General features: G+C 49.9%; 1 protein-coding gene across 2 annotated transcripts in view; it reads left to right on the plus strand.

Moving 5' to 3' along the window:
- Window positions 1-25,774, plus strand: part of SLC39A14 (solute carrier family 39 member 14) — a 71,823-nt gene that overhangs the window by 38,552 nt on the left and 7,497 nt on the right. Inside the window, exons 3-8 of one of the 2 annotated variants that reach the window (XM_038747450.1) lie at window positions 13,656-13,931; window positions 16,605-16,791; window positions 17,359-17,528; window positions 23,088-23,210; window positions 23,977-24,165; window positions 24,554-24,761. In XM_038747450.1, the coding sequence (XP_038603378.1) occupies window positions 13,671-13,931; window positions 16,605-16,791; window positions 17,359-17,528; window positions 23,088-23,210; window positions 23,977-24,165; window positions 24,554-24,761 (1,138 nt within the window). In that variant the 5' untranslated portion in view covers window positions 13,656-13,670. Of the gene's footprint in view, window positions 1-13,655; window positions 13,932-16,604; window positions 16,792-17,358; window positions 17,529-20,323; window positions 20,494-23,087; window positions 23,211-23,976; window positions 24,166-24,553; window positions 24,762-25,774 lie in introns of both variants that reach the window. The other variant, XM_038747451.1, reaches the window with a different exon arrangement.

A 25,774-nucleotide genomic window follows, 5' to 3' on the forward strand; every position in this document is an offset into this window, starting at 1 on the left:
GCTCACAGTCTAGAAGGGGGAGACAGAGAACAAAACGTATTAACAAAGTAAAATAAATAGAATAAATAAGCAGCGTGGCTCAGTGGAGAAGAGCCCAGGCTTTGGAGTCAGAGGTCATGGGTTCAAACCCTGGCTCTGCCAATTGTCAGCTGTGTGACTTTGGGCAAGTCACTTCACTTCTCTGGGCCTCAGTTGCCTCATCTGTAAAATGGGGATTGAGACTGTGAGCCCCACGTGGGACAACCTGATCACCTTGTAACATCCCCAGCGCTTAGAACAGTGCTTTGCACATAGTAAGCGCTTAATAAATGCCATTGTTATTATTATTATGTACAAATAAAATAGAGAGTAATAAATACATACAAACATATATACATATATGCAGGTGCTGTGGGGAGGGGAAGGAGGTAAGGCAGGGGGGATGGGGAAGGGGAGGAGGGGGAGAATCAATCAATCAATCGTATTTATTGAGCGCTTACTGTGTGCAGAGCACTGTACTACGCGCTTGGGAAGTACAAGTTGGCAACATATGGAGACGGTCCCTACCCAACAGTGGGCTCACAGTCTAGAAGGGGGAGACAGAGAACAAAACAAAACATATTAACAAAATAAAATGAATAGAATAAATATGTACAAATAAAATAGAGTAATAAATACGTACAAACATATATACAGGGGCTGTGGGGAGGGGAAAGAGGTAAGGCGGGGGGATGGGGAGGGGGAGGAGGGGGAGAGGAAGAAGGGGGCTCAGTGTGGGAAGGCCTCCTGGAGGAGGTGAGCTCTCAGTAGGGATTTGAAGGGAGGAAGAGAGCTAGCCTTGGCGGATGTGCGGAGGGAGGGCATTCCAGGCCAGGGGGAGGACGTGGGCCGGGGGCCGGCGGTGGGACAGGCGAGAACGAGGCCTGGTGAGGAGGTTAGCAGCAGAGGAGCGGAGGGTGTGGGCTGGGCTGGAGAAGGAGAGAAGGGAGGTGAGGTAGGAGGGGGTGAGGGGATGGACAGCCTTGAAGCCCAGGGTGAGGGGGCCTGCATTGCCAGGCAGAAAAATGCCCTCTGCGGAGCCGTGCCCCCGGCCCAGTGCTCACGGCCCACCCTCAGGGGCACAACCCTCAGGGGCACAACCTAATGGTTTCAGTTAGAATGTGGTTGGGTCTGTCCCGTAGGTTGCCCACCCCGAAGGGCCACGAACCGCATCACCTTCGTCCCTGAAACCCAGAGCACTTCCTCCAACCAGTATTTTGTCGGTGATGAAAATCGGAGGTTGCTGGCCCGCGTCCTGACCCCCGCTCCCACCTCCTGTGGGGAGGCCCGTTTGCCCTCCTGGCTCCTAGCCACGGGACCCTTCATGGGAAGAGGGAAAGGGCCCACCTCTCCGACCCCCCCATTCTGAGCTGAGTCGGGGGCAATACTGTGGCGAATGGCAGGCCAAGGGAATACACCCGCCCCCTCTAGTCTGTGAGCTCATTGTGGTCCGGGAGTGTGTCTGTTATATTGTTACATTGTACTCTCCCAAGTGCTTAGTATAATAATAATAATAATAATGGCATTTATTTAGCGCTTACTATGTACAAAGCACTGTACTAAGCGCTGGGGAGGTTACAAAGTGATCAGGTTGTCCCATGGGGGGCTCACAGTCGTAATCCCCATTTTCCAGATGAGGGAACTGAGGCCCAGAGAAGTGAAGTGACTTGCCCAAAGTCACACAGCTGACAAGTGGGGAGCCGGGGTTTGAACCCCATGACCTCTGACTCCAAAGCCCGGGCTCTTTCCACTGAGCCACGCTGCTTCTCTGTGCTCTGCGCACAGTAAGCGCTCAATAGATACGAGTGACTGACACCCACTTCTCCTGGGACTTGGTGGGTGGCATTCCTGCCAAACACCATGTTAAAATGAAAACCTGCGCTGTTGTATTCCCCAAGGCTGACACGTATACACTCACTCACACATGGCCGCACAGGCATACACACAGACACACACAGACACACACACAAAGTTTCTTCCAGCACTCATATCATTATCAATGTAGACTTCAAGCTCATTGTGAGCAGGGAATGCATCCGTGATATTGTTGTGTTGTACTCTCCCGAACTCTTAGTACGGTGCCACGCAAACATTAAGTGCTCGACAACTGGTTGATTGATGGGATGTAGGACACCTTTAATGTCACCTCCCTTAGTGCTCAGATCTGTGGGACCACGTTTGAACTGCCCAACTGAACACTTAGAATAAAATCAACCAGTCAAATTTATTGTGCGCTTACGATACTAAATGCTTGGGAGAGTACAATATAAGGATAGATCAGCGTTGGTGGACACATTCCCTGCCCACAATGAGCTTACCGTCTAGAGGATGAGCTTACAGTCCAGAGCAAGCAAGTCAAATGCGGAGTGGTGGGGAGGTGGGTTAGACAGACTGTTGTCTGCAGGTCAACTGTATCTTTCTTGGTTGCTGTCGTTCTCCATTTGCTTTTCTTAAATGTACTTTTCCCTTGGTTTATGCAAGAAAGTGGGAAAGACCCTTGCCAATTTGCTCTGAATGCCATGCTCAATGATGTCTAGATGAGAAATCTTTTTCTTCTTCTTTTTTTTATGGTATTTTATGGTATTTGTTAAGCACTTACTATGCGCCAGGCACTGTACTAAGAACTGGGGCTCGGTATAACCTAATCAGGTTGGACACAGTCCATGTCCCACATGGGCATCACAGTCTTAATCCCCATTTTACAGATGATAATAGTAATAATGATGGCATTTATTAAGCGCTTACTATGTGCAAAGCACTGTTCTAAGCACTGGGGAGGTTACAAGGTGATCAGGTTGTCCCCTGGGGTCCTCACAGTCTTAATCCCCATTTTACAGGTGAGGGTACTGAGGCCCAGAGAAGTTAAATGACTTGCCCAAAGTCACACAGCTGACAATTGGCGGAGCGGGATTTGAACCCATGACCTCAGACTCCAAAGCCCATGCTCTTTCCACTGAGCCACGCTGCTTCTCTGTATTACTATGTGCCAAGCACTGTTCTAAGCGCTGGGGGAGGATACAAGGTGATCAAGGTTGCCCCACGTGGGGCTCACAGTCTTCATCCCCATTTTCCAGGTGAGGGAACGGAGGCCCAGAGCAGTGAAGTGACTTGCCCAAGGTCACACAGCTAAGTGGTGGGATTCAAACCCGTGACCTCTGACTCCCAAGCCCGTGCCCTTTCCACTGAGCCACGCTGCTTCTCTAGATGAGATAACTGAGGCCCCGGGGAGAGACGCGACTTGCCCAAGGTTGCGCAGCGGACAAGTGGCGGAGCTGGGATAAGAACCCAGTTGGTTTTGATTCTGTGACCACGTACACTGCGCCTCCTCTCCTCACCAGCCTCCTTGCAGTGCCTGCTTCTGGGCCTGGGAAGACTATGCAGTAGTCGCCACCGGGCTATTGGATTGGCCCCCGGCCTCTCGCCGCTATTGCCCAGATCGTCTCCCCTCCCAACCCTCCGGGAGCTGCCCATCTCCCTCCATTTCAAAGACTCTTGACCTTTGGCTTCAGGGCCGTCAACCGTTTCTGTCACCGTACGGAGCGGCTCTCCTCAGATCCTCAGATCAGCGCTTAGTACAGTGCTCTGCACATAGTAAGCGCTCAATAAATACGATTGATGATCCTGCAGGCACCCGTGGCTCCTCCCAATCCCTCCCCAGGCTCTCGTCTTGCCTGCCTCCAACCCCTTACTCCCGTTATTCCCAAGGCCTGAAATTCTCCTCCCTGATATGTGCCAGACCTCAACTTTTCCCACTTTGAAAATCCTCCTAAAGCCTCACATTCTCCAGAAAGCCTTCTCCAAACAATTGTCAGTTCCATGGTTCTAATCAGCCCTTCTATTAATGGCTGTCCCCAAGCACTTGCATATATTTGCATATTTAATATTTCTCTCCCTGTCTCCCACATTTAAATGGAAGCTCTCTGTGGGCAGGAAACATGGTCTTGTGCTTCTGAGCATTTAGCACAGCGTCCTGCACTCAGCAGTTACTCAACAAATACCTATTACCAAATAGGTACAAAACAAATTTCTACCACTACGGCGAAAAACAAACCGATCTCCGGTCGGCGATAGGACTTACTTTCCCCTCCTTCACCTTTGGTGTCTAAGCAAGGCTCACCCTCAATGACAAGGGTCCAGAAAATGTGCGTCATCGTATTTTCTTGGACAAAGTGTGCAAGAGAATCTCTCAAAGAGAGTCTCGTTCACGGGTATAATCTCACTGTCGGCAGAGTTGTCATCAAACTGAAGGACAACTCCACCACAGGACAGAGAAGCTTGGAATGCGGGGAGATGTTTGGAAAATAGATTCTGTCAGGGCCTGTTAAAGGAATTGGAGTTCTTTAACCTAAGGAATGGCTTTACTGCCAACAGGCTCTGGGTAGGAAGGGTTTCTACTCTTTGGAGCGCTCGCCAGCCAGTTCTTCAGGTCCACTAAGGGCTGAATGAGAGCAAAGGGGTATAATGTAATGCAGGAGAGGTTTCAGTTAGTCACCGGGAAGGATTTCCTGGCATTCCGGTGGACTGCCAAAAAAAAGTTGTGGAGTCTCTATCCCTGGAGGTCTGTAAGACGCGGTGGGTGGCAGATTCTCTGGCTAAATTTTCCTGCCTTTTTTATTTCTTAAGGAAACTTGGAAGTCCTGCTGCTTTGGACCCCACCTTCCCATCGCCTCCCCAGCTATTTATCGGTGAAACTGACTTACCTCTCCACCCGAGACAAGTGAGTAAGGTGGGGGTGTGGATTTACTTCCCCGTGGGTTGGGAGGGCCCCATGTTTTTCAAGCCGATAAAATTGGCCTGCTTCACTCCGGAGAGAGGTGCCTTGCCGTCAGCCACAACGGTCGGCAGACCTCCAATTCCTGGAGTGGTCCGGTCCACCCCCGGTCAGCTTTCTCTGTCGCTCGGGCTGAGTGGCCGGACCCCGTGGAGGATAATCATTATGGTATTCGTTAAGCGCCTGCTATGTGCCAGGCACTGTACTAAGCGCTGGGGTGGATGCAAACAAATCGGGTTGGACCCAGTCACTGTCTCACGCGGGTCTCACAGTCTCAATCCCCATTTTACAGATGAGGGAACTGAGGCACAGAGAAGTGAAGTGACTTGCCCAGAGTGACCCAGCAGACACCCGGCAGGAAGGATTAGAACAGTGCTTTGCACGTAGTAAGCGCTTAATAAATGCCGCTATTATTATTATTAGAACCCAGATCCTCCAACTCCCAGGCTGGGCACTTTCCCCTAGGTCATGCTGCTTCCCTAAATTGGATGGGAGCAGCCAAGCTGTAGACTCGTGAGGAACAGCCATGTCTCCCAAGGCTCTGGGTCAGTGATGAATCTGAAAAGAAAGACAGAAAAATAATAATTAGAGAAGCAGCGTGGCTCAGCGGAAAGAGAATGTCTCCTTCCCCAAAGATGCCATCCCCTTCTCTTCTCACCTCATAACATGCCCGCTTCCTGTCCTTCTTTACCCCTCCACATCACCCACCACCAAACACAGGCTGCTGTGGCCCCCAATCACAAACTGGGATTATCCTCAGGACCAAGCCGGAGCAGCAGGGAGGAAACAGAAGTAATAAATAATAATAATAATGGCATTTATTAAGCGCTTACTATGTGCAAAGCACTGTTCTAAGCGCTGGGGAGGTTACAAGGTGATCAGGCTGTCCCACAGGGGGCTCACAGTCTTAATCCCTATTTTACAGTTGAGGTAACTGAGGCACAGAGAAGTTAAGTGACTTGCCCAAAGTCACCCAGCTGACAATTGGCGGAGCCGGGCTTTGAACCCCTGAGCTCTGACTCCAAAGCCGGGGCCCTTTCCACTGAGCCACGCTGCTTCTCACTAGTGTATCCTAGTGGAAAGAGCACAGGCCTGGGAGTTAGAGGACCTGGGTTCTAATCCCGGCTCTACTATTTGTCTGCTGTGTGACCTCGGGCAAGTCATTTTACTTCTCTGTGCCCTGCTACCTCATCTGTAAAATGGGGGTGAAAACTACTGTGAGCCCTGTGTGGGACAGGGACTGGACCCAACCTGATTATCTTTTATCCACCCTGGCACTTGGCACGGTTCCCGGCACATCTTCAAATTCCATCAAAGCATTTCCGACCATAGCGACTCCGTGGACACATCCTCTTCAGAACAGCCCATCTTCTCTCCTATGTTCGTTCTGGTGTGGGTATCCATACAGTTTTCATGGTAAAGATACAGAAGTGGTTTACCGAGGCCTTCCTCCACGCAGTAAAAACTCGAGTCTCTGCCGTTGTCTTTGATCAACATTTCAATCACTTGCAACTTGTACTTCCCAAGCGCTTAGTACAGTGCTCTGCACACAGTAAGTGCTCAGTAAATACAATTGATTGATTGATTGATTGATCGATCATCCGCCTTTGAGTCTTTCCCGTGCCACTGCTGCCCAGCACAGGTGAATCGACTTTGGCATACCGTAAGCGCTTAACAAATATCGTTATTTTTTTTAAAAAAAGGGGGTGTTGGGGGAATCCCACCGTAGGAGTGGGATGGATTGGTGGGGAAAGAGCCATCTGGCCACATGTAAGGTCTGCTTGGGGCTGGGGACTACAGTAGGGGTGGGTGGGTGCCCTTACCTCCTTCCCTTCCCCACAGCACCTGTATATATGTATATATGTTTGTACATATTTATCACTCTATTTATTTATTTATTTTACTTGTACATATCTATTCTATTTATTTTACTTTGTTAGTATGTTTGGTTTTGTTCTCTGTCTCCCCCTTTTAGACTGTGAGCCCACTGTTGGGTAGGGACTGTCTCTATATGTTGCCAATTTGTACTTCCCAAGCGCTTAGTCCAGTGCTCTGCACATAGTAAGCGCTCAATAAATACGATTGATGATGATGATGATGTGTAGGGGAGAATAGGGAAGGTGGGGGGACATTTGTCCAGGCCCTCTTCCATCTTCCCTCCCTCCAAAAAGCGAATCTCAAAAACTTTTCCTAGAAAATGTAGCAGGAGATCTTGTGTGGGTTTTTTGTTTGGGTGGAGAAAAGTCTTCCCCAGACAGAGCCATCTCTGTGTGTGCCCGAAAGATGGTATTTTACCCCAGGTTTGACTTGGCCTTTCTGAAGTCACTTAGCAGTAGCCTGGAGCCTGCCATTTTCTCCTTTTCCTCCAGTCATTTATATGCAGCAGTGGATTGAAGGTTTGTCCTTTTTTCATTTTTCATTTTTAAATGGTATTTGTTAAACACTTACTATAAGTGCTTAGACGGTGCTTTGCACACAGTAAGTCCAACTTGTACTTCCCAAGCGCTCCAACTTGTACTTCCCAAGCGCTTAGTCCAGTGCTCTGCACACAGTAAGCGCTCAATAAATACGACTGAATGAATGAGTGAATGCTCAATAGATCTGATTGAATCAATCAATCAATCAATCGTATTTATTGAGCACTTACTGTGTGCAGAGCACTGGACTAAGCGCTTGGGAAGTACAAGTTGGCAACATATGGAGACAGTCCCTACCCAACAGTGGGCTCGCAGTCTAAAAGGGGGAGACAGAGAACAAAACCAAACATACTAACAAAATAAAATAAATAGAATAGGTATGTACAAGTAAAATAAATAAATAAATAGAGTAATAAATATGTACAAACATATATACATATATACAGGTGCTGTGGGGAAGGGAAGGAGGTAAGATTGGGGGGATGGAGAGGGGGACGTGCCAGGCACTGTCCTAAGTATTGGGGTAGATACACGTTAGTCAGGTTGGACACAGTCTTTGTGCCACATAGTCTTAATTCCCATTTTACACATCTGTAAAATCTGTGAAAATACTTCCTTCAGATCTGTCAATCAATGGTATTTATTGAACGCTTACTGTGTACAGAGCGCGGTATTAAGAGCCCGGGAAAGAACAATACAACAGAGTTGGTAGGTGTAATTTTTTCCCACAAGGAGCTTACAGCTTCAGTCAATCGGTGGTATTTATGGAGCACTTACTAGGTGCAGAGTACTGTACTAAGCGCTTGGGAGAGTACAGCACGACAGAATTAGCCAACACATTCTCTGCCAACTTTTTCCAGACAGGCAGGTAACTTGACCACTCGGAGCGCAAACAAACCCAGGCTGGTTTGGCAAAGTTTTCTTACTTTCCTTCTTGGGAATGGAGAAACCTCAGCCTTGAGCTCCTGTTCCAGTTGACTGAGTACACATAGTTAGTTTGGGAGATCAAACTGGGACAGAGACAGGCTGAAAAGGTAGGAAAGAGAGAGAGCTAGGGTAGACCAGAGAGAGTGGGTCAGGGTGAGGTAAGGGATCAAAGGGGAAGAGCACGTATGCTCTCATTTTTACATTTCTCCATTTTTTTTTAATGGTATCAAGTGTTTACTGGGTACTACGTACGGTACTAAGCACTGGGGGAGATACAAGATAACAGGGTTGGACACAGTCTTAATCCCCATTTTACAGATGAGGGAACTGAAGCCCAGAAAAGTGAACTGAATTGTCCAAGGTCACGCAGTGGACAAGTCACGGAACCGGGGTTTTCTAGACCCTGCGACCCCCAAACCCGTGCTCTCTCCACTAGACCGTGCTCCTCCATCCTGAAGCGACTCATGAAATCCAAATACCACAGATACGCTCAGCCTAGTAAGCACCATTGCCCCCTTAACTTTGAAAGTTCCTCCCCATTCCACTTATTTATTTATTTTACTTGTGCATATCTATTCTGTTTATTTTATTTTGTTAGTATGTTTGGTTTTGTTCTCTGTCTCCCCCTTTTAGACTGTGAGCCCACCGTTGGATAGGGACTGTCTCTATATGTTGCCAACTTGTACTTCCCAAGCGCTTAGTCCAGTGCTCTGCACACAGTAAGCGCTCAATAAATACGATCGATGATGATGATTCCACTTGATCTGTGACTAAATCCCAGCCAGAATAATAGGAGTCACTCTGTGGCACAGCCACATTAAACTTCAGTCATCATCTTTTTTTCAGTATGTTGATGTGTCGCCTCCGCACCAAAATTTTTTCATGTAGTTTCATGTATCCCCATTAAAAAAAAAAATAGCGTTTGGTCAAGATCTGTTTGTTTTGATCTGTCAGTTACTGACTGATAGATGTATCTTGATTTTGCAAATAAGCGTTAAAACAAAAATCAAGGCAGGTGACTCATAATAAGGGAATGCCTGCTGCTGTGGCATCAAGCGGTGAAGGTTTCTGACGGAAGAACCACTAAGATGTTTCATGTAGAGAACAGATTCCGCAGAAAACCTGAAAATAGGTGGCTGCTGTAAGCGACCCTCCCACGACCCCATGGTACCATCCAGTTATCGCCCCATCTTCCTCCTACTATTCCTCTCCAAACTCCTTGATTGTGCTGCCTACACATCAGTACAAGAGAAGCAGTGTTGTGGGTTCTAATCCCACCTCTGCCACTCGTCTGCTTTGTGACCTTGGGTAAGTCACGTCTCTGTTCTTCAGTTACTTTATCTGTAAAATGGGGATAAAGACTGTGAGCCCCATGTAGGACAGCCCAATTTACTTGCGCTCGCCCCAGCGCTTTACACAGAGCCTGGCACATAGTAAGTGCTTAACAAGTACCATTATTATTATTCTTATCATTATCCCTATCAACAACACTCCGGTTCCATTTGCACTCCAATCTGAGGGTGTCCAGTTGCTTTTTATGGTTCTCGTCATCGTGTCTTAATAAACGTGCCGCGTTCATCAAACTTGTCTTAAGTTCTCGAGTCACTTGTAAATTAATTGTTCAGGGAGCGGCCTCATTTTGGTTCCTGAATTCGTTTTGATATAGCAAAGTCAGGTAAAATGATTATATTCAGAGCTTAGAACAGTGCTTTACACACACTAAGCATGTTCAAGCGCTTAGTACAGTGCTCTGCACACTGTAAACGCTCAATAAATAGGATTGAATGAATGAATGAATGAATATAGCAAAGTCAGGTAAAATGATTATATTCAGAGCTTAGAACAGTGCTTTACACATAGTAAGCATGTTCAAGCGCTTAGTACAGTGCTCTGCACACAGTAAATGCTCGATAAATACGATTGAATGAATGAATGAATGAATGAATATAGCAAAGTCAGGTAAAATGATTATATTCAGAGCTTAGAGCAGTGCTTTACACATAGTAAGCATGTTCAAGCGCTTAGTACAGTGCTCTGCACACAGTAAACGCTCAATAAATATGATTGAATGAATAAATGAATGAATATAGCAAAGTCAGGTAAAATGATTATATTCAGAGCTTAGAACAGTGCTTTACACGTAGTAAGCATGTTCAAGCGCTTTGTACAGTGCTCTGCACACAGTAAGCACTCAATAAATATGATTGAATGAATGAATAGTAAGTGCTTAACAAATACCATCATCATTATTATTATCCATTGCAGGAATAACAGACTTTTCCAAACACAAGCCATTTTTGCAGCGGTGAACTCCTACCACATTTCTGTCATTTAACATCACTTTTTATTCTTACCGTATTGTCATGTTTTATTTGCTACACCATGCCCCAATTGTGTTTCTGCTCTGAAAAGTGTTTTTTCCCCATCATTCAGATCAATCACAACAGTGTATATTTTGCATATGCTGTATGTAGAGCTGTGTATTTGCTGTCAATTGCAGACACAACCAATTAGTGGCTTGACATGTTTCAGCGGTTTTGTTTAAATCCAATTCATCTCCTTCCAGATGTTTTTCCGTCTGTCCCTTTTCTTACTCAAACCACCATTTGATCTCCAGTAAAGGAATCGGCTCCGTTTGTCAAACCGAAGCTTTGATTCATTCAGTCGTATTTATTGAGCGCTTGCTGTGTGCGTACTAAGCGCTTGGTAAGTACAAGTTGGCAACATACAGAGATGGTCCCTATCCAACAGTGGGCTCACAGTCTAGAAGATTTACAACTTTTGCAACCCAGGATCGCTAAAGAATCTATTTTCTGTCTGAAGCACCTAAACATTTTTCCCCACCCCTCCACAGCACTTATGTACGCATCTTTAATTGCTTTCCCTACCTGTAATTTATTTTAGTGTCCAGTGCTAGATTGTAAAGTCCGTGAGGGCAGTGCTCACGTCTCCTTACTCTGTTGTACTTTCCCAAGCACTTAATCTGACCTTCTGACTCCCAAGTTTTGTTCTATCTACTAAATCGACTGCTTCTTCCAGTGGCGAGGGTGGCAGAGAGTAAGTGTTGGGGTTAGGAGGGGGTGCCAGCAGCAGCGAGGAGCAGGAATTGGGGGTTGCGAGGCGGTTAATAGTAGCGACAGGTAGGGCGACGTGGAGTTGGGGGGCTGGACGCCACAGCCCGACACCACAGGAGCCAAAATCACAAACCACGAGCCACACAGCGGCCGAAACATCGCTGCGTGGGCCTCCCAGACTGCAGCCTGGCCACCCCCAGGTTCACGTGATTCAGCATCGAGCAGCCTCCAAGCCTTCCTCCCTGCTATATTTAGAAATATTCAAACCTTCTGGAGATACTCTTTCTGTTTAGTCCACTCGCTCTGAGCTGCAAGTGGAAAACCCAGCTTTTTCGGTTATGAGCAGCCTTCACCGTGGGCTTTAAATGATCAGGTCATCCAACTTGTACTTCCCAAGCGCTCAGTACAGTGCTCTGCACACAGTAAGCGCTCAATAAATACGATTGATTGATTGATCCCACGTGGAGCGCACCGTCTTCATCCCCACTTTCCGGATGGGGGAACTGAGGCCCAGAGAAGTGAAATGACAGGGCCAGGGCCACACAGCGGACAAATGGAGGTGGTAGGATTAGAACCCAGGCCCGTCCTCCATCCATCCTCCACCCCTTCAAAGCCCTACTGAGAGCTCACCTCCTCCAGGAGGCCTTCCCACACTGAGCCCCCTCCTTCCCCTCCCCACAGCACCTGTGTGTATGTTGGTACATATTTATTACTCTATTTTACTTGTACATATGTATTCTGTTTATTTTATTTTGTTAATGTGTTTTGTTTTGATGTCCGTCTCCCCCTTCTAGACTGTGAGCCCGCTGTTGGGTAGGGACCGTCTCTAGATGTTGCCAACTTGGACTTCCCAAGCGCTCAGTACAGTGCTCTGCACACAGTAAGCGCTCAATAAATGCGATTGAATGAATGAATGAATGAAATGGCTAGATGCTGCCTGCTGTGTAGGTAACTTTCTCCACTTTTGTGCATTCTGTCTGTATTCGGGGCACTTCTTCTAGGGTAATTAAAGCAGGCAGTGCAACTGATTGGTGGTCCTCTAGACTGTGTCGTGGGCAGGGATTGTCTCTCCTTATCGCTGTATTGTACTTTCCCAAGCGCTCTGCACACAGTAAGCGCTCAATAAATACGATTGGGTGATTAAATGAATACAAGCGGCACGGCAGCTTTGGCGACTGTTTCCTTCCCACCTCCTGCACTATGTCCCTGGAACTTTCTTGGCCCTTAAAAGGTGTATTGTGCCGTGAGAGCAATAACCTCGGAATCGTGATTCTCCCTCAGCCCCCCTCCCCGACCGCACCTTCCCTGACTGCTCCCCAGAGAGTTGGGCATATGGCCCGGGCTCGGTAAATACTGATGCCGGAACTACCCGGAAGGTGGAGAGATCCTTTCTCTTCCACAGAAAAGCGGAGAAGCCAGGAAAAATCCACCCTGTTAGTGGTTTTTTTTTTTTAATGGTATTTGTCAAGCGCGCACTATGTGCCAGGCACCGTACTAAGCGCTGGGGTAGATACAAGGTAATCAAGTTGGACACAGTCCATGTCCCACCTGGGGCTCACAGTCTTAATCCCCATTTTATGGATGAGGTAACAGAGGCACAGAGAAGCGAAATGGTTTGCCCAAAGTCACGTAGCAGACAAGAACCCAGGTCCATGAATGAGAAGCAGCGTGGCTCAGTGGAAAGAGCCCGGGCTTTGGAGTCAGAGGTCAGGGGTTGAAATCCTGGCTCTGCCAATTGTCAGCTGTGTGACTTTGGGCAAGTCACTTCTCTGTGCCTCAGTAACCTCACCTGTAAAATGGGGATTAAGACTGTGAGCCCACCGTGAGACAACCTGATCACCTTGTAACCTCCCCAGCGCTTAGAACAGTGCTTTGCACATAGTAAGCGCTTAATAAATGCCATTATTATTATTATTAGGTTCTACCCACTAGGCTACATATCTTTTCTGTTACCCAGTTTTAGTTTTTGTGAGACATGTATCATGCCATGTGACTAGAAGGGGTTTGGGGTGTGTGTGTTTTTGGGGTGCATGTGGAAGGAAACCACTCATATTTATTTTGTTAATATGTTTTGTTCTCTGTCTCCCCCTTCTAGACTGTGAGCCCACTGTTGGGTAGGGACCGTCTCTCTATGTTCCCAGCTTGTACTTCCCAAGCGCTTAGTCCAGTGCTCTGCACACAGTAAGCGCTCAATAAAAGCGATTGAATGAATGAATATTTAGAAACTAAACAAGATGGCCAGGTGACCGGGGACTGAGCGGAACCAGTTTCGGAGGGGCGGGCTCGATAGGGCAGGGAAGGAGAGGAGAGTGTGTAGTAAACCCGTGAAAGCCCACGACCCAAGCCAACGAGACCCCGGAGTGTAACGTTCGGGTCCCGGCAGGATGATGGAGGAGTGATGTGGTCGAGGGGGAGGGTTAACAACGCGGCCTGGTTTGTCTCTGGCAGCACCTCCGGACTACAATGCAGCTGGGCCCGGCCCCGCGGAGCCTCCTGGTCCCCCTGCTCTGCCTTCTGGCCGCCGCTCCCAGGATCGATGCCTCCTCCCCCGGGCACCCGCCGGCCGTCTCGGCCGCCTCTTTCCTTCGGGACCTCATGCAGCGCTACGGCGAGGCTGACAGCCTGAGCCTGCGGCAGCTCAAGGCCCTGCTGAACCACCTGGACGTAGGCGTGGGGCGAGACAACGTCTCCCAGCCCCACCAGGAGCCGAGGAATCTCTCCAAGGTAAAGCGGTGCCCCGCGCTTCTTTGTGGGTGCAGCCCACAGTGAGGAACAGGACGGCCGTCCGACCGGGGTGATGGGTACGTGTCGAGAAGCAGCGTGGCCTAATGGATAGAGCCCGGGCCTAGGAGCCGGGAGGACCTGGGTTCTAATCCCCGCTCTGCCACTTGTCTGCAGTGTGACCGAGGGCAAGTCACTTGACTTCTCTGTGCCTCCGTCACCTCCCCTGTAAAATGAGCAGTAAGACCGCGAGCCCCACGTGGGACGGGGATTGTGTCCGTCCGATTAGCTTGTACCTACCCCGGCACTTCGTACAGTGCCTAACACATAGGAGGTCCCGCAGTTCATTCGTTCAGTTGTATCTATTGAGCGCTTACTGTGTGCAGAGCACTGTACTAAGCGCTTGGGAAGTCGGCAACATATAGAGACGGTCCCTACCCAACAGCGGGCTCACAGTCTAGAAGGGGGAGACAGACGACAAAACTAAACATATTAACAAAATAAAATAAATAGAATAAGTATGTACAAGTAAAATAAATAGAGTAATAAATATGTAGAAACATATATACAGGTTATATTATTATGGGCCCTAGACTGTAAGCTCGTTGCTTTTTATATGGTATTTTCATTCATTCATTAGTCGTATTTATTGAGCACTTCCTGTGTGCAAAGCACTATACCAAGTGTTTGGGAGAGTACAGGACAACAACAGACAGACACATTGCTGCCCACTGTGAGCTCACAGTCTTGTTAAGTGTTTACTAAGGGCCGGTCACTGTAATAATAATAACAATAATAATAATAATAATAATAATGATAATGTCATTTATTAAGCGCTTACTATGTGCAAAGCACTGTTCTAAGCGCTGGGGGGGATACAAGGTGATCACGTTGTCCCACGGGGGGCTCACAGTCTTCATCCCCATTTTCCAGATGAGGTCACTGGGGCACAGAGAAGTGAAGTGACTTGCCCAAAGTCACACAGCTGACAGGTGGCGGAGCCGGGATTTGAACCAACGACCTCTGACTCCAAAGCCCGGGCTCTTTCCACTGAGCCACGCTGCTTCTCCTGTACTAAGTGCTGGGGTAGATAGAAGCTAATCAGGTTGGACACAGTCCATGTCCCACATGGGCCTGTCAGTATAAATCCCCATCTTACAGATGAGGTAACAAGCACAGAGAAGTTAATTTACTCAGTCATATTTATTGAGTGCTTACTGTGTGCAGAGCACTGTACTAAGTGCTTGGGAGAGAACAGCATAATAAACACATTCCCTGCCCATAGCAAACTTACAGTCGAGAAGGGGAGACAGACATTAATGTAAGTAAATAAATTACTGAGAAGCACAGAGGTGCTGTGGGGCGGGGGGTGCGGGATGAATAAAGGGAACGAGTCAGGGCGACACAGAAGGGAGTGGGAGAAGGGGAAAGGAGAGCCAGGGAAGGCCTCTTGGAGGAAATGTGCCTTCAAGAAGGTTTTGAAGGTGGGGAGGGAAGGTGGGGAGTGAAGTGGCTTGCCCAAGGTCACAGGGCAGACAAGTGGCAGAGCCCGTATTAGAACCCGGGTCCTTTAGATTCCCAGCTCCATTCAGGCCATGCTGCGTCCCTGCTGCTCGTTGTGGGCAGGGAACGGGCCTGCCAAATCCGCCGTATTGTCCTCTCCCAAGTGCTCCGTACGATGCCGTGCACACGGAAAGCGCTTAGTAAATACCCCTGATGATGACGGTGTGGGGCTCACAGCCGGGCTGCCCTGGCCCGTGTCAGGCTGGAAGCTAATCTTGGCTCCCAGGGCTGGGATTCGGGCCCTCTGACCCTGTGGTTCTCCAGACAGATCACCTCCCCCCAGGTTGGTCTTTACTAACAAGTCCTGGTAACGTGAGCTGTCTGTGTCCAGGAAGGAAGCCCAGACACGTGCAATTTGTTGCCTCTCTCCCAGGGATGCAGAGAGGGGAAACAGAGGTGCAGGGAGAGGAAAGGGTCAAAAGAGAAGGCATTCCCGTGCTGGCTGTTAGCTCAGGGCAGCACCAGGGAATCAGATTTATGTAACCTCACTGCATCAACATTCATCCAGGGATTTTTCTTTCCACTCTCTTGCATTGAAGCCCTTTTTCCAAGGAGCATTAAGAGGTGAAGGGGCTGGGGGATGGGGAGGCTCATACATCCTCACTCCCCTCCAAGAAGGGGAATCAGCCCCCTTTTATGGCCTATTATTAATTTGTTAAGCGCTTGCTATGTTCCAGGCACTATACTAAGCACTGGGATAGATACAAATTAATCGGGTTGGACACCGTCCCCGTCCCACGTAGGACTCCCAGTCTGAATCGTAATCCCTATCCCCGTGTCCTAATCATAGTCTTAATTCCCAGACGAGGTAACTGAGACACAAGGAAGTGAAGTAACTTGCCCAAGGTTACCTAGCAGTCAGGCGGCAGAGCCGGGATGCGAAGCCAGGTCTTTCTGGCTCTGCTGTATCCACTGGGCCACACTTCTTTTCAAACAACGGACCTAAAGTGGGAGAGAAGGGATTAGTCAGAGATTTCTCCGTGGGAGAACTTGGGACTCACCAAGCAACCCAGAGGACAGTCTCGGCACGTCTCCCAGGAAAGGGGGAAAACATAGGAAATCCAAGGAAGCGTTCTTCCCTCTTCTTTTTCCACCTTCCCTCTTTCTTTCCAGTGCTTCAGCTCCAACGCCCTGTTTGCCGCCCACAACTTGAGTCATCAGTCGAAGATCAGTGAGGCTGAATTCCAGGAGTTCTGTCCCACCATCCTCCAGCAGCTGGACTCCCGGGCCTGTGCCTCCGAGAACCTGGAGAATGAAGAGAACGAGCAGACGGAGGAGGGGAAGCCGACTTCTGCTGAAGGTGGGCCACGGGGAAGAGGGCAGGATGGGATAGCTTAACCATTTGGAAGCCTTGGAGAGCACGGACAGGGGAGACCCGTAGGCATTTCCTCAACACGTAATGAACCGTCCACGGTGGTCCGATGACACTCCCGTGTCTCGTTTTTCCGTTTGCTCTTTGTGGTGGCAGGAGTGAGGGAGGACTGATGGTCATTTGGGCTTGCAGTTACTCCCTACGTGAAGCATGGCCTGCAGATTGACAGGCCCCCTGGGCCCGGGTGGGGCAATGCAGACCTTTAACTTCTCAATGGACGCTCATCTTCAGTGTGGCCAGCCCCGGGGATGGGCAGATGGCCTTTGGAGACCACCAGGCGCTCTCCTTTCAGCAGGCTCCCGTCCCCCTGGGTGGGGACTAGATGGGGGAATACGCCATAGAGTCTGCCCCTCTTCCAACTCCTTGTACCGCTCACTCGTTCAGTTGTATTTATTGAGCACTTACTGTGCGCCGAGCACTGCTTGGGAGAGTACGATCCACCTCCTGCCCTCCCACTGGAGATAACTAGGGCCGTCATCTGTTCTTGTTCCACAGTGTGGGGCTTTGGTTTCCTCAGTGTGTCACTGATTAACCTGGCCTCGCTCCTGGGAGCTCTCGTCCTGCCCTGCACAGAGAAGACCTTTTTCAGCCGCATCCTCACTTATTTCATCGCCCTGTCCATTGGAACGTTGTTCTCTAACGCGCTCTTCCAGCTGATCCCAGAGGTGCAGTAACACCAGATTCCCCCCCGCTCCGTTGTGTGTCCACAGCTGGGACTCCCCCTCCACCCCTTCCCCGCACCTGACCCTTTTTCCATTCTCCCACCCACGGAAAACATTTCTCCAACCCGAGCGGTGCCGAGCTGCTCTCCCCGTTGGATCTCTAGGTCTTTCTCTTCTTCCTCCAATGAGCACCAGCGGGCTTTCAGGGGCACCTTTGGTCTCTTCAGGGAATGGTGAATGCAAGGTTTCTCCCCATTTGCTCCTCCGTTTTGATTTGGTTTTCCCCTTCTAGGGATCATCTGAACGTGGTAATATTCTCTTTTCTCTCTCCTATATTATCCCGACTGTCCTTGTAGTGTGCCCTTTTGGGGTCTAAAGGGAAAGCCGGGCTTCATGGGAATGACAAGATAAACTCTGAGGACAGCTACTTTCTCGGCCTGGGTGTTTAAAGTCGAATATCTGGCCGCTCGGGCCCCTGGCATTGTCCAGCTCTATTGCCCTTGACTGATGACCTCTGAATGAAGCCAAGATTGGCTGTCAAGGATGTGGAGCGAGTGCCATCTTTCAGGGTGGGTTCGAGCGTTGCTTCTCTGTGCCAGGGTGGATAGATGTTGGGGGTGAGGTATTTTTCCCCCCACCAAGTCTTTGGAAGAGAAAGGAAGGAGAAAGCGAGGAACAGAGAGGGGAGCTCTGCCTGCAGAGCTTAAGTCGTGGACCTTGCATAGACTGTTTCCTCACAAGACTGGTTTCCCGGGGCCTGCTGGATTTGTGAAATACGTTCATTAATTTCGCTTTTAATTGGGTCATTATGGAGCTGCAGAAATATTCCAAGTGGAAGAAAAGGCAGGGAGTGGGCAGCGCATCCTGGGATCTGCCCGGCCTGCAAAACCAGACCTGCGGAAGGACCATCGCGGGCAGGCAGGGATGGGGGGAGTAAAGCCGCCAACGACCCGCTGAGGGCTGCAGTTCAAGGGGCTGGGTTTTCACTGACGCGTGTGCGGCTCCTCGGCCCTCTCACGGGTCCCCAGCCTGCAGTCTGTTCCCTACTCAGAAGCAGCGTGTCCCGGTGGCTAGAGCACGGGCCCGGGATTCGGGGGTCCCTGGGTTCGAATCCCGGCTCCGCCACTTGTCTGCCGTGTGACCTTGGGTGAGTCACTTCACTTCTCTGTGCCTCAGTTCCCTCATCTATAAAATGGGGATTAAGACTCTGAGCCCCGTGCGGGACCTGGACTGTGTCATCATCATCAATCGTATTTATTGAGCGCTTACTATGTGCAGAGCACTGTACTAAGCGCTTGGGAAGTACAAATTGGCAACATATAGAGACAGTCCCTACCCAACAGTGGGCTCACAGTGTCCAAACTGATTAGCTTGAATTTACCCCAGCGCTCAGAACAATGCCTGGCTATAGTAAGCGCTTAACAAACACCACAATTAGTACTCCAAATTGTCGGGCGGTGGCACGAATGTAACCATCCACCCTTTGCAACAGAGCCCGGAAAGAGGGCTGCAGCATGGAAGAAAGCCCGGTGCAGTCTCAGGGGGCCCCACGGACACCTCTAAGAGATTCCCATTTGGGGGATTTGGGAATAATTCTGCAGCTCCAAACCTTAATTTTTTTTTTCCCTCCCTGGTTTTACATAAAATACCGTTACACAACTGAATGGAAATGATGAATTGAATGAAATAATCAGGCACGTGCTCCGTCCCCGTGGACCCCGAGAGGTTCGTTGCCGTTCCGGACTCTGCCCCGGAGCAGCAAAGGGTCACGGGACGTGCTGCGCTGACTGACAGAGAGGGAAGATGATGGGGATCTCGGCGGTGCTGGAACTCTGAGCTAATCCTACCCCCTGGGTTGAGATTCCCCGGAGCCGGGCCTGTGTCTCCGATGAAATTTTAGGAAATCGGCCATCTGCGCAGTGAGGCCCCAGTTCCCTCCGTCCACCTCACCTGCAAATTAGAGCAGCAGCGTGGCCTAGTGGGTAGAGCTTGGGCTTGGGAGTCGGGAGGACCTGCGTTCTAATCCCAGCTCCTTGGGCAGGTCACTTCCCTGGGCCTCAGTTACTTCCTCTGTAAAATGGGGATTAAGACCATGAACCCCATGGAGCTCCTGAACTACGTCCAACCTGATTAGCTTGTATCTACCCCAGTGCTTCGTACAGTGCCTGGTACATAGTAAGCGCTTAACAAGTACAAAAAAAAAATTACCAGCTTATTCCAAGAATATAGCGAAACTCCACTCTATCTTACCCTCTGCCCTCACTCGATGAAGCCAAGTCTTAGGTCCAGAGAAACAGCTGTATTTTGAATAGAGAGAGTGTCCCGCGTCAAGGTGACAGACACCTGGTGTTGTTGGCTATGATCCATCACTTACCAGTGAACAGATGTGCCTGTAGCAACATCTACAAGGGAAGGAAAGAACTGAATTTCAGGTTCCAGAATCGCCTTCATTCCTCCCTCATCTCTCCTGAATCAGTTGAAAATTTCTTCAAATTTCAATCACTAACAAATGTTCTGTTTTTTTCTCTCCCTCCCTCTCTTCTGCTGTCTCTCCTTCTCTCCCTCCTTTCCATTGCACTCTCTCTCTGTCCCTCTCTCTTTCTTTTTCCTTCCTCTGGGGTGCGTTTTTTCTTTGGGTTTTTCTATGTTGATTTCCAATAAAACACCGCCTTCTCTAATTCCCCTCCCTCCTACTCCTCCATCCTTCTCCACCTCCTCCAAACCCGTGGTTGATCTGCTGCTGGGCCTTTCTCCCTCCCGTTCTGTCCCGGGGGCGCGGGGTTGGCCGCTGGCCGCAGTGTGGGGATACGGTCTCCTCTGTGTGACCGTCATCTCCCTCTGCTCGCTTGTCGGGGCCAGCGTGGTGCCTTTCATGAAGAAGACCTTTTACAAGCGGCTGCTGCTCTACTTCATAGCTCTGGCGATTGGAACCCTCTACTCCAACGCCCTCTTCCAGCTCATCCCCGAGGTAATGTCAGGGGCCTGCCTGCCAGGGAGTCTGGTCCCACGTGGCCGGGTTGGACGTGGGTTTGGATAGGAGCGGGAGAGGTGAGTTTTCCACGTAGGAGACGGACACGGAGATGGTCCAGGCACCTTCTTAGAGTCCCGGACCTGGCACGAACGGCAAGGCAAGTAGGGTGGCGGGATGCCTTTGGTCCCCCTGTCTGAGGGCACGCCCCTACTTCCATCCCCCTGCCTTTCTGGGGATCCTGCTTCTAATAGTCGTATTTATTGAGCACCTACTATGTGCCAAGCTCTGCGCTAAGCACCTGGCAGTGTACGGCATGACAGTATAGAATAGTCGAGGCCTAGCTGTGAAACTCCATCCTTCGATCCACAGAATGGAGAGTGTTGAGAGATTCGAAGCTTCGTCGTTGAATGCCCAGGTCTCTCTCAGCGCCAATGCTTCGAAAGGCGCGTGTGTGAGACAGATGTCACATAATTTTAATGTGGTGGCTGATCAGTTACATTCTACACCCTTAGCTGAATTTACACATTCTTTAAAACAGAGGAGCATCAAATTTGTTATGTAGAAAGGGTTGTTGATGGAAGCGTGGGATTCTTCGACAGCTCATAGGGTCGCCAAAATATTTTAGGGGAGCAAATGCCATAATTATTATTAAATACTCATCTCCCCGGCCCAGAAGATGATGCTAACTTCACCCAGAATCGGCTTATGAGAGAGATGCACCGCGTGGTCTGGGCCAAGGCTGAGTCCTGCGATTGTCATCTATCTAACCCACCACTTAATACGGCACTTGCCATATAGTAAGTGCTTAACAAGTACCACCACCGTTACTATTAAAAGTGGTAGTTGTAGCCTCAGTTGTGGTATGAAGTGATGACCCTGAGAGGAGAGATTCAAACTCACTTAATTCCTCTGGGCTGCCGATTTGACATTTTTTATGATATTTGTTAAGCATTTACTATATGCCAGCCACTGTCCTAACTAAAACAAAACCATACACAATGACAGTCAACATTAATGAAATTCACTTGCAGACTCACCCAACGAAATTAACCTTCAAATTTTAAATTGTAGATGTTCATTCATTAAATATACATTTTTTTCTTAAACAAAGTCAGATACAAGCTAATCAGGCTGGACACAGTCCATGTCCCTCGTGGGGCTCACGATCTTAATCCTCATTTTACAGGTGAGATAACCGAGGCACAGATAAGTTAAGGGACTTGCCCTGTCACACAGCAGACAAATAGCGGAGTCAGGATTAGAATCCAGGTCCCCCAACTCCTAGGCCTGGGCTTTATCCACTAAGCCACACTTGGAGTAGCACGCCGACGAATCTGAGCCGCAGCGGCCTTCAGCTGTACGGGTCCTGGAGGTCTCCGCTGCCCTTTGGTGGTTCAGATCGTGAATGTGGCATGTTTATCCAGAGAGGGGGTGTTAAGCAGAAGCTTCCCCTCTCCCTCCATAGCCCAAAATTAGCGCCAGATCCCCTCTGTGTGGTATAAGAAAGAAGCAGTAATGAGACCATCTTGTCTTCCAGATAGCTCCAAATGCATCTCACTTGGGGACTCTCCTATCTCTCCAACTTCTCTCTGTGGTAGGGAGGAGGACAGGGCTAGTCATTCCATTTTACCAACAGGAAACCCAGGCAGAGAGGGTAAGTGGCACTCCCTCACCGGTTCACTCAACAAGTTAGAGGCCGTGCCAGACCCCTGGAACTCAGTCCTGGGCTCCTTTCTTTAGACCACGCTGCTGCCCTCTGAAATGTGAAGCCACAGTAAGAACCCCTCTTAATCAACATGCACAGGAGATTAGTTCTGGTACTGATCCCCACCCCGTTGGGTGTCTGCAGACTCACGGGGGATGGTCAGGGGCAAGGAGGAGGGCAAGTCCACGATCTAGTCGTGGAACAGATTTCCCATTTCAGAAGACGGATCTGCCCTCTCTCCCTTGGTGGTGTCAGTCAGCGAAATGACCTGGGGACAGTTAGGGGCAGTGACGGGGACACATCTGTAGGGTGTTCAAATAAAATTGAACACCCTTTTAGACTGTGAGCCCACTGTTGGGTAGGGACTGTCTCTATACGTTGCCAATTTGTACTTCCCAAGCGCTTAGTACAGTGCTGTGCACATAGCGCTCAATAAATACGATTGATGATGATTGCCCTCTTCAACGTCACATTCATCTGTGGAGCTGGCTGACCTCAGACCCACATGGACCTGCCAGGAGACTCAGAAAGGGATTTGTTTACAGACCGGGGAGATGAATTTCTGGAAAGGTGCTTCCCCAGAATCAGCAACACCGAGCTTCTCGGTCCCACTGCATCGGGGAACGGGCCGTAAGTTGGAAAGCGGCTTTCCCGCCGAGCCGAGAGAAGCATCTTGGAGCTTTGTGGAAGTGAAGGAGATCTGCCCCGGGAAGCCACAGGCAGAGCGGGAGGCGGGAAGCCGGGCCGGTGAGGCCGCCCGGCTGAGCCACAGTGCTGGGGCTTACATTCCTGGAGCCCAGAGCTCTCAGGAAAGGTGTGAGGGCCCCGAGGGACGGAGCGCAGGTTTGGCATTTACCACACTCGGCCCGTTGTTGCTGGTCCACAGGCGTTTGGGTTCAACCCTCTAGAGGATTATTATGTCTCCAAATCGGCGGTGGTGTTTGGGGGCTTCTACCTCTTCTTCTTCACAGAGAAGATCCTGAAGATGCTCCTCAAGCAGAAGGACCAGGTGAGGCCGAGGGGGCTGGGGAGGGGGCCGGTTAGCGAGGCTGCGTGCCGAGAGGATGGCGAAATGTCTCCTGTTGTAACAGCATTTCTACGGACAGGGGCCTTGGCCCTGGTGTTTTCAGCTACAGTCCCTCCCGGCGTAGGAAGGTCGCGGAGCGGGAGCCAGTGTCCAGTCTTTGCATCTCCTGATTCCTGCTCTGATCCTCTTGTCCTATAGGCCCCTGGGGGGACCTCCGTGTCTTCACTGTGTTTACCAAAGCCGTCCTGTCTTAACCAGACGGGATGGAAGCGGAGGAACTGTCACACCTCTTGCCAATCTGATCAATCAATCTTATTTATCGATTGCGGTTATTGTGTGCAGAGCACTGTACTAGACACTTGGGAGAGGACAATAAAGCAGAGTTGGAAAACAAGGTCCCTGCCTACAAAGGAGCGTACAGTCTAGAGGGGGAGCCGGGCATTAAAATAAATGATGTACATCAGTGCTGTGGGGTTGAGGGTGGAGTGAATAAAAGGTGCAAGGGCGACGCTTAAGGGAGTGGGAGAAGAGGAAATGAGGGCGTAGTCGGGGAAGGTTTCCTGGAGGAGATGTGCTCTTAATAAGGCTTTGAAGTTGGGGACAGTGATCATCTGCCTGGTATGAAAGGGGAGGGAGATCCAGGCCGGAGGCAGGATGTGGGCGAGGTGTCGGTGACAAGATGACTAGATGGAGGACCAGTAAGTACCTCCTGACCCCACGGGGCCTTGCTTCCCTCTTGTCCGTCAAGCAACACCACGGTCACAGCCACTACGTCTCCGAGCCCCTCCCTTCCAAGAAGGACCAGGAGGAGGGAGTGACTGAGAAGCTGCAAAATGGAGACTTGGATCACATGATCCCCCAGCACCGGGACAGCGAGCTGGACAACAAAAACCCAGCGGTGGATGAGAAAGCCATCGTGGGCTCACTGTCCGTCCAGGTTGGTGGGACGTTTGCTGGCTCTGTTGGCGATGGCGGGGCGGGGCGGTTTCCCGCTCCGATCTGGGGGCAGTTGGTGTAGAGAAGCAGCGTGGCTCAGTGGAAAGATCCCGGGCTTTGGAGTCAGAGGTCATGGGTTCAAATCCCGGCCCGGCCACTTGTCAGCTGTGTGACTTTGGGCCAGTCTCTATGCCTCAGTTACCTCATCTGGAAAATGGGGATGAAGACTGTGAGCCCCCCGTGGGACAACCTGATCACCTTGTAACCTCCCCAGCGCTTAGAACAGTGCTCTGCACATAGTAAGCGCTTAATAAATGCCGTCGTTATTACTATTATTATTATTATCTCCGACGGCCGTTATAGCTGCTGGCGGGGGCTCTTCCTTGCAGGACCTGCAGGCTTCCCAGAGTGCTTGCTATTGGCTGAAAGGGGTCCGCTACTCAGACATCGGCACCTTGGCCTGGATGATCACCCTGAGCGACGGGCTCCACAACTTCATCGACGGCTTGGCCATCGGCGCCTCCTTCACCGTGTCTGTTTTCCAAGGCATCAGCACCTCCGTGGCCATCCTCTGCGAGGAGTTTCCCCATGAGTTGGGTACGTGTGTGGCTCCCCTTCACAGTTCTCGCCTCTTCCCTTGTGTAGCGGGCGGGTGCCCCCCGCCCTCCCAGCCTGGCTTCAGAAATCTCCCGTGACTGCCCGTTTTTCATGCCGTCTCTCAATCTGGTCACCCCTTCTTGGAAGAAGCTCATGATAGCATCAGGGACCTGTTCTCTCCCTCTCACATCCATCCTCCTTGTTGCACAGGAAATTTGAGCCCCAACTGATGTAATTTTTCCTAAGAGTAAACTCTCTTCCTAATGGATGCCTGTCCCCTGGGCAATCCTTAGGTGACCGGAGGAGCAGTCAATCACTTGCATTTTTTGAGAGCTTACTGCGTGCGGGGCAATGTAACAGACACATTCCCTGCCCACAGTGAGCTTGCAGTCTAGAGGGTGAGACAGACATTAATATAAATAAAGTACAGATATGTACATAGGTTCTGTGAGGGGGGAATAAGGGGAGCAAGTCAGAGTGACACAGAAGGGAGTAGGAAAAGAAGAAAGGAGGGCTGAGTCAGGAAGGCCTCTTGGAGGAGATGTGCCTTCGATAAGGCTTTGAAGGTGGGGAGGGTAATTGTCTGCGGAAATGAAAAGGGACGGCATTCTAGCCCAGAGGCAGGACGTGGGCGAGATCGAGGTCCGGCGAGTAGGTTAGCATTAGAGGAGCAAAGTGTGCGAGATGCAGACTATTGGAACTGGTTAAAATGTAGGGTAAAGTTTGAAGGAGGCTTTTGGAGGTCTAAGATGTGACCCGTAGATCACCTTTAAAATGTTACTGGAACTGGTTAAAACGTAGGCTCAAGTTTGAAAGAGGCTTTTGGAGGTCTAAGATGCGACCCGTAGTTCACCTTTAAAATGTAATAATAATGATGATTCTAATAATAACAATAATGGTATCTGTTAAACACTTACCACGTGTCAAGCACTGTACTAAGTACTGGAGGAGATAGGAGACAATCAGGCCAGACCCAGCTCCGTCCCAGAAGCGGCTCACGGTCTAAGAAGTGG

The sequence above is a fragment of the Tachyglossus aculeatus genome, chromosome 5 (assembly GCF_015852505.1).
Source record: "Tachyglossus aculeatus isolate mTacAcu1 chromosome 5, mTacAcu1.pri, whole genome shotgun sequence".
NCBI classification, from domain to species: Eukaryota; Metazoa; Chordata; class Mammalia; order Monotremata; family Tachyglossidae; genus Tachyglossus; species Tachyglossus aculeatus.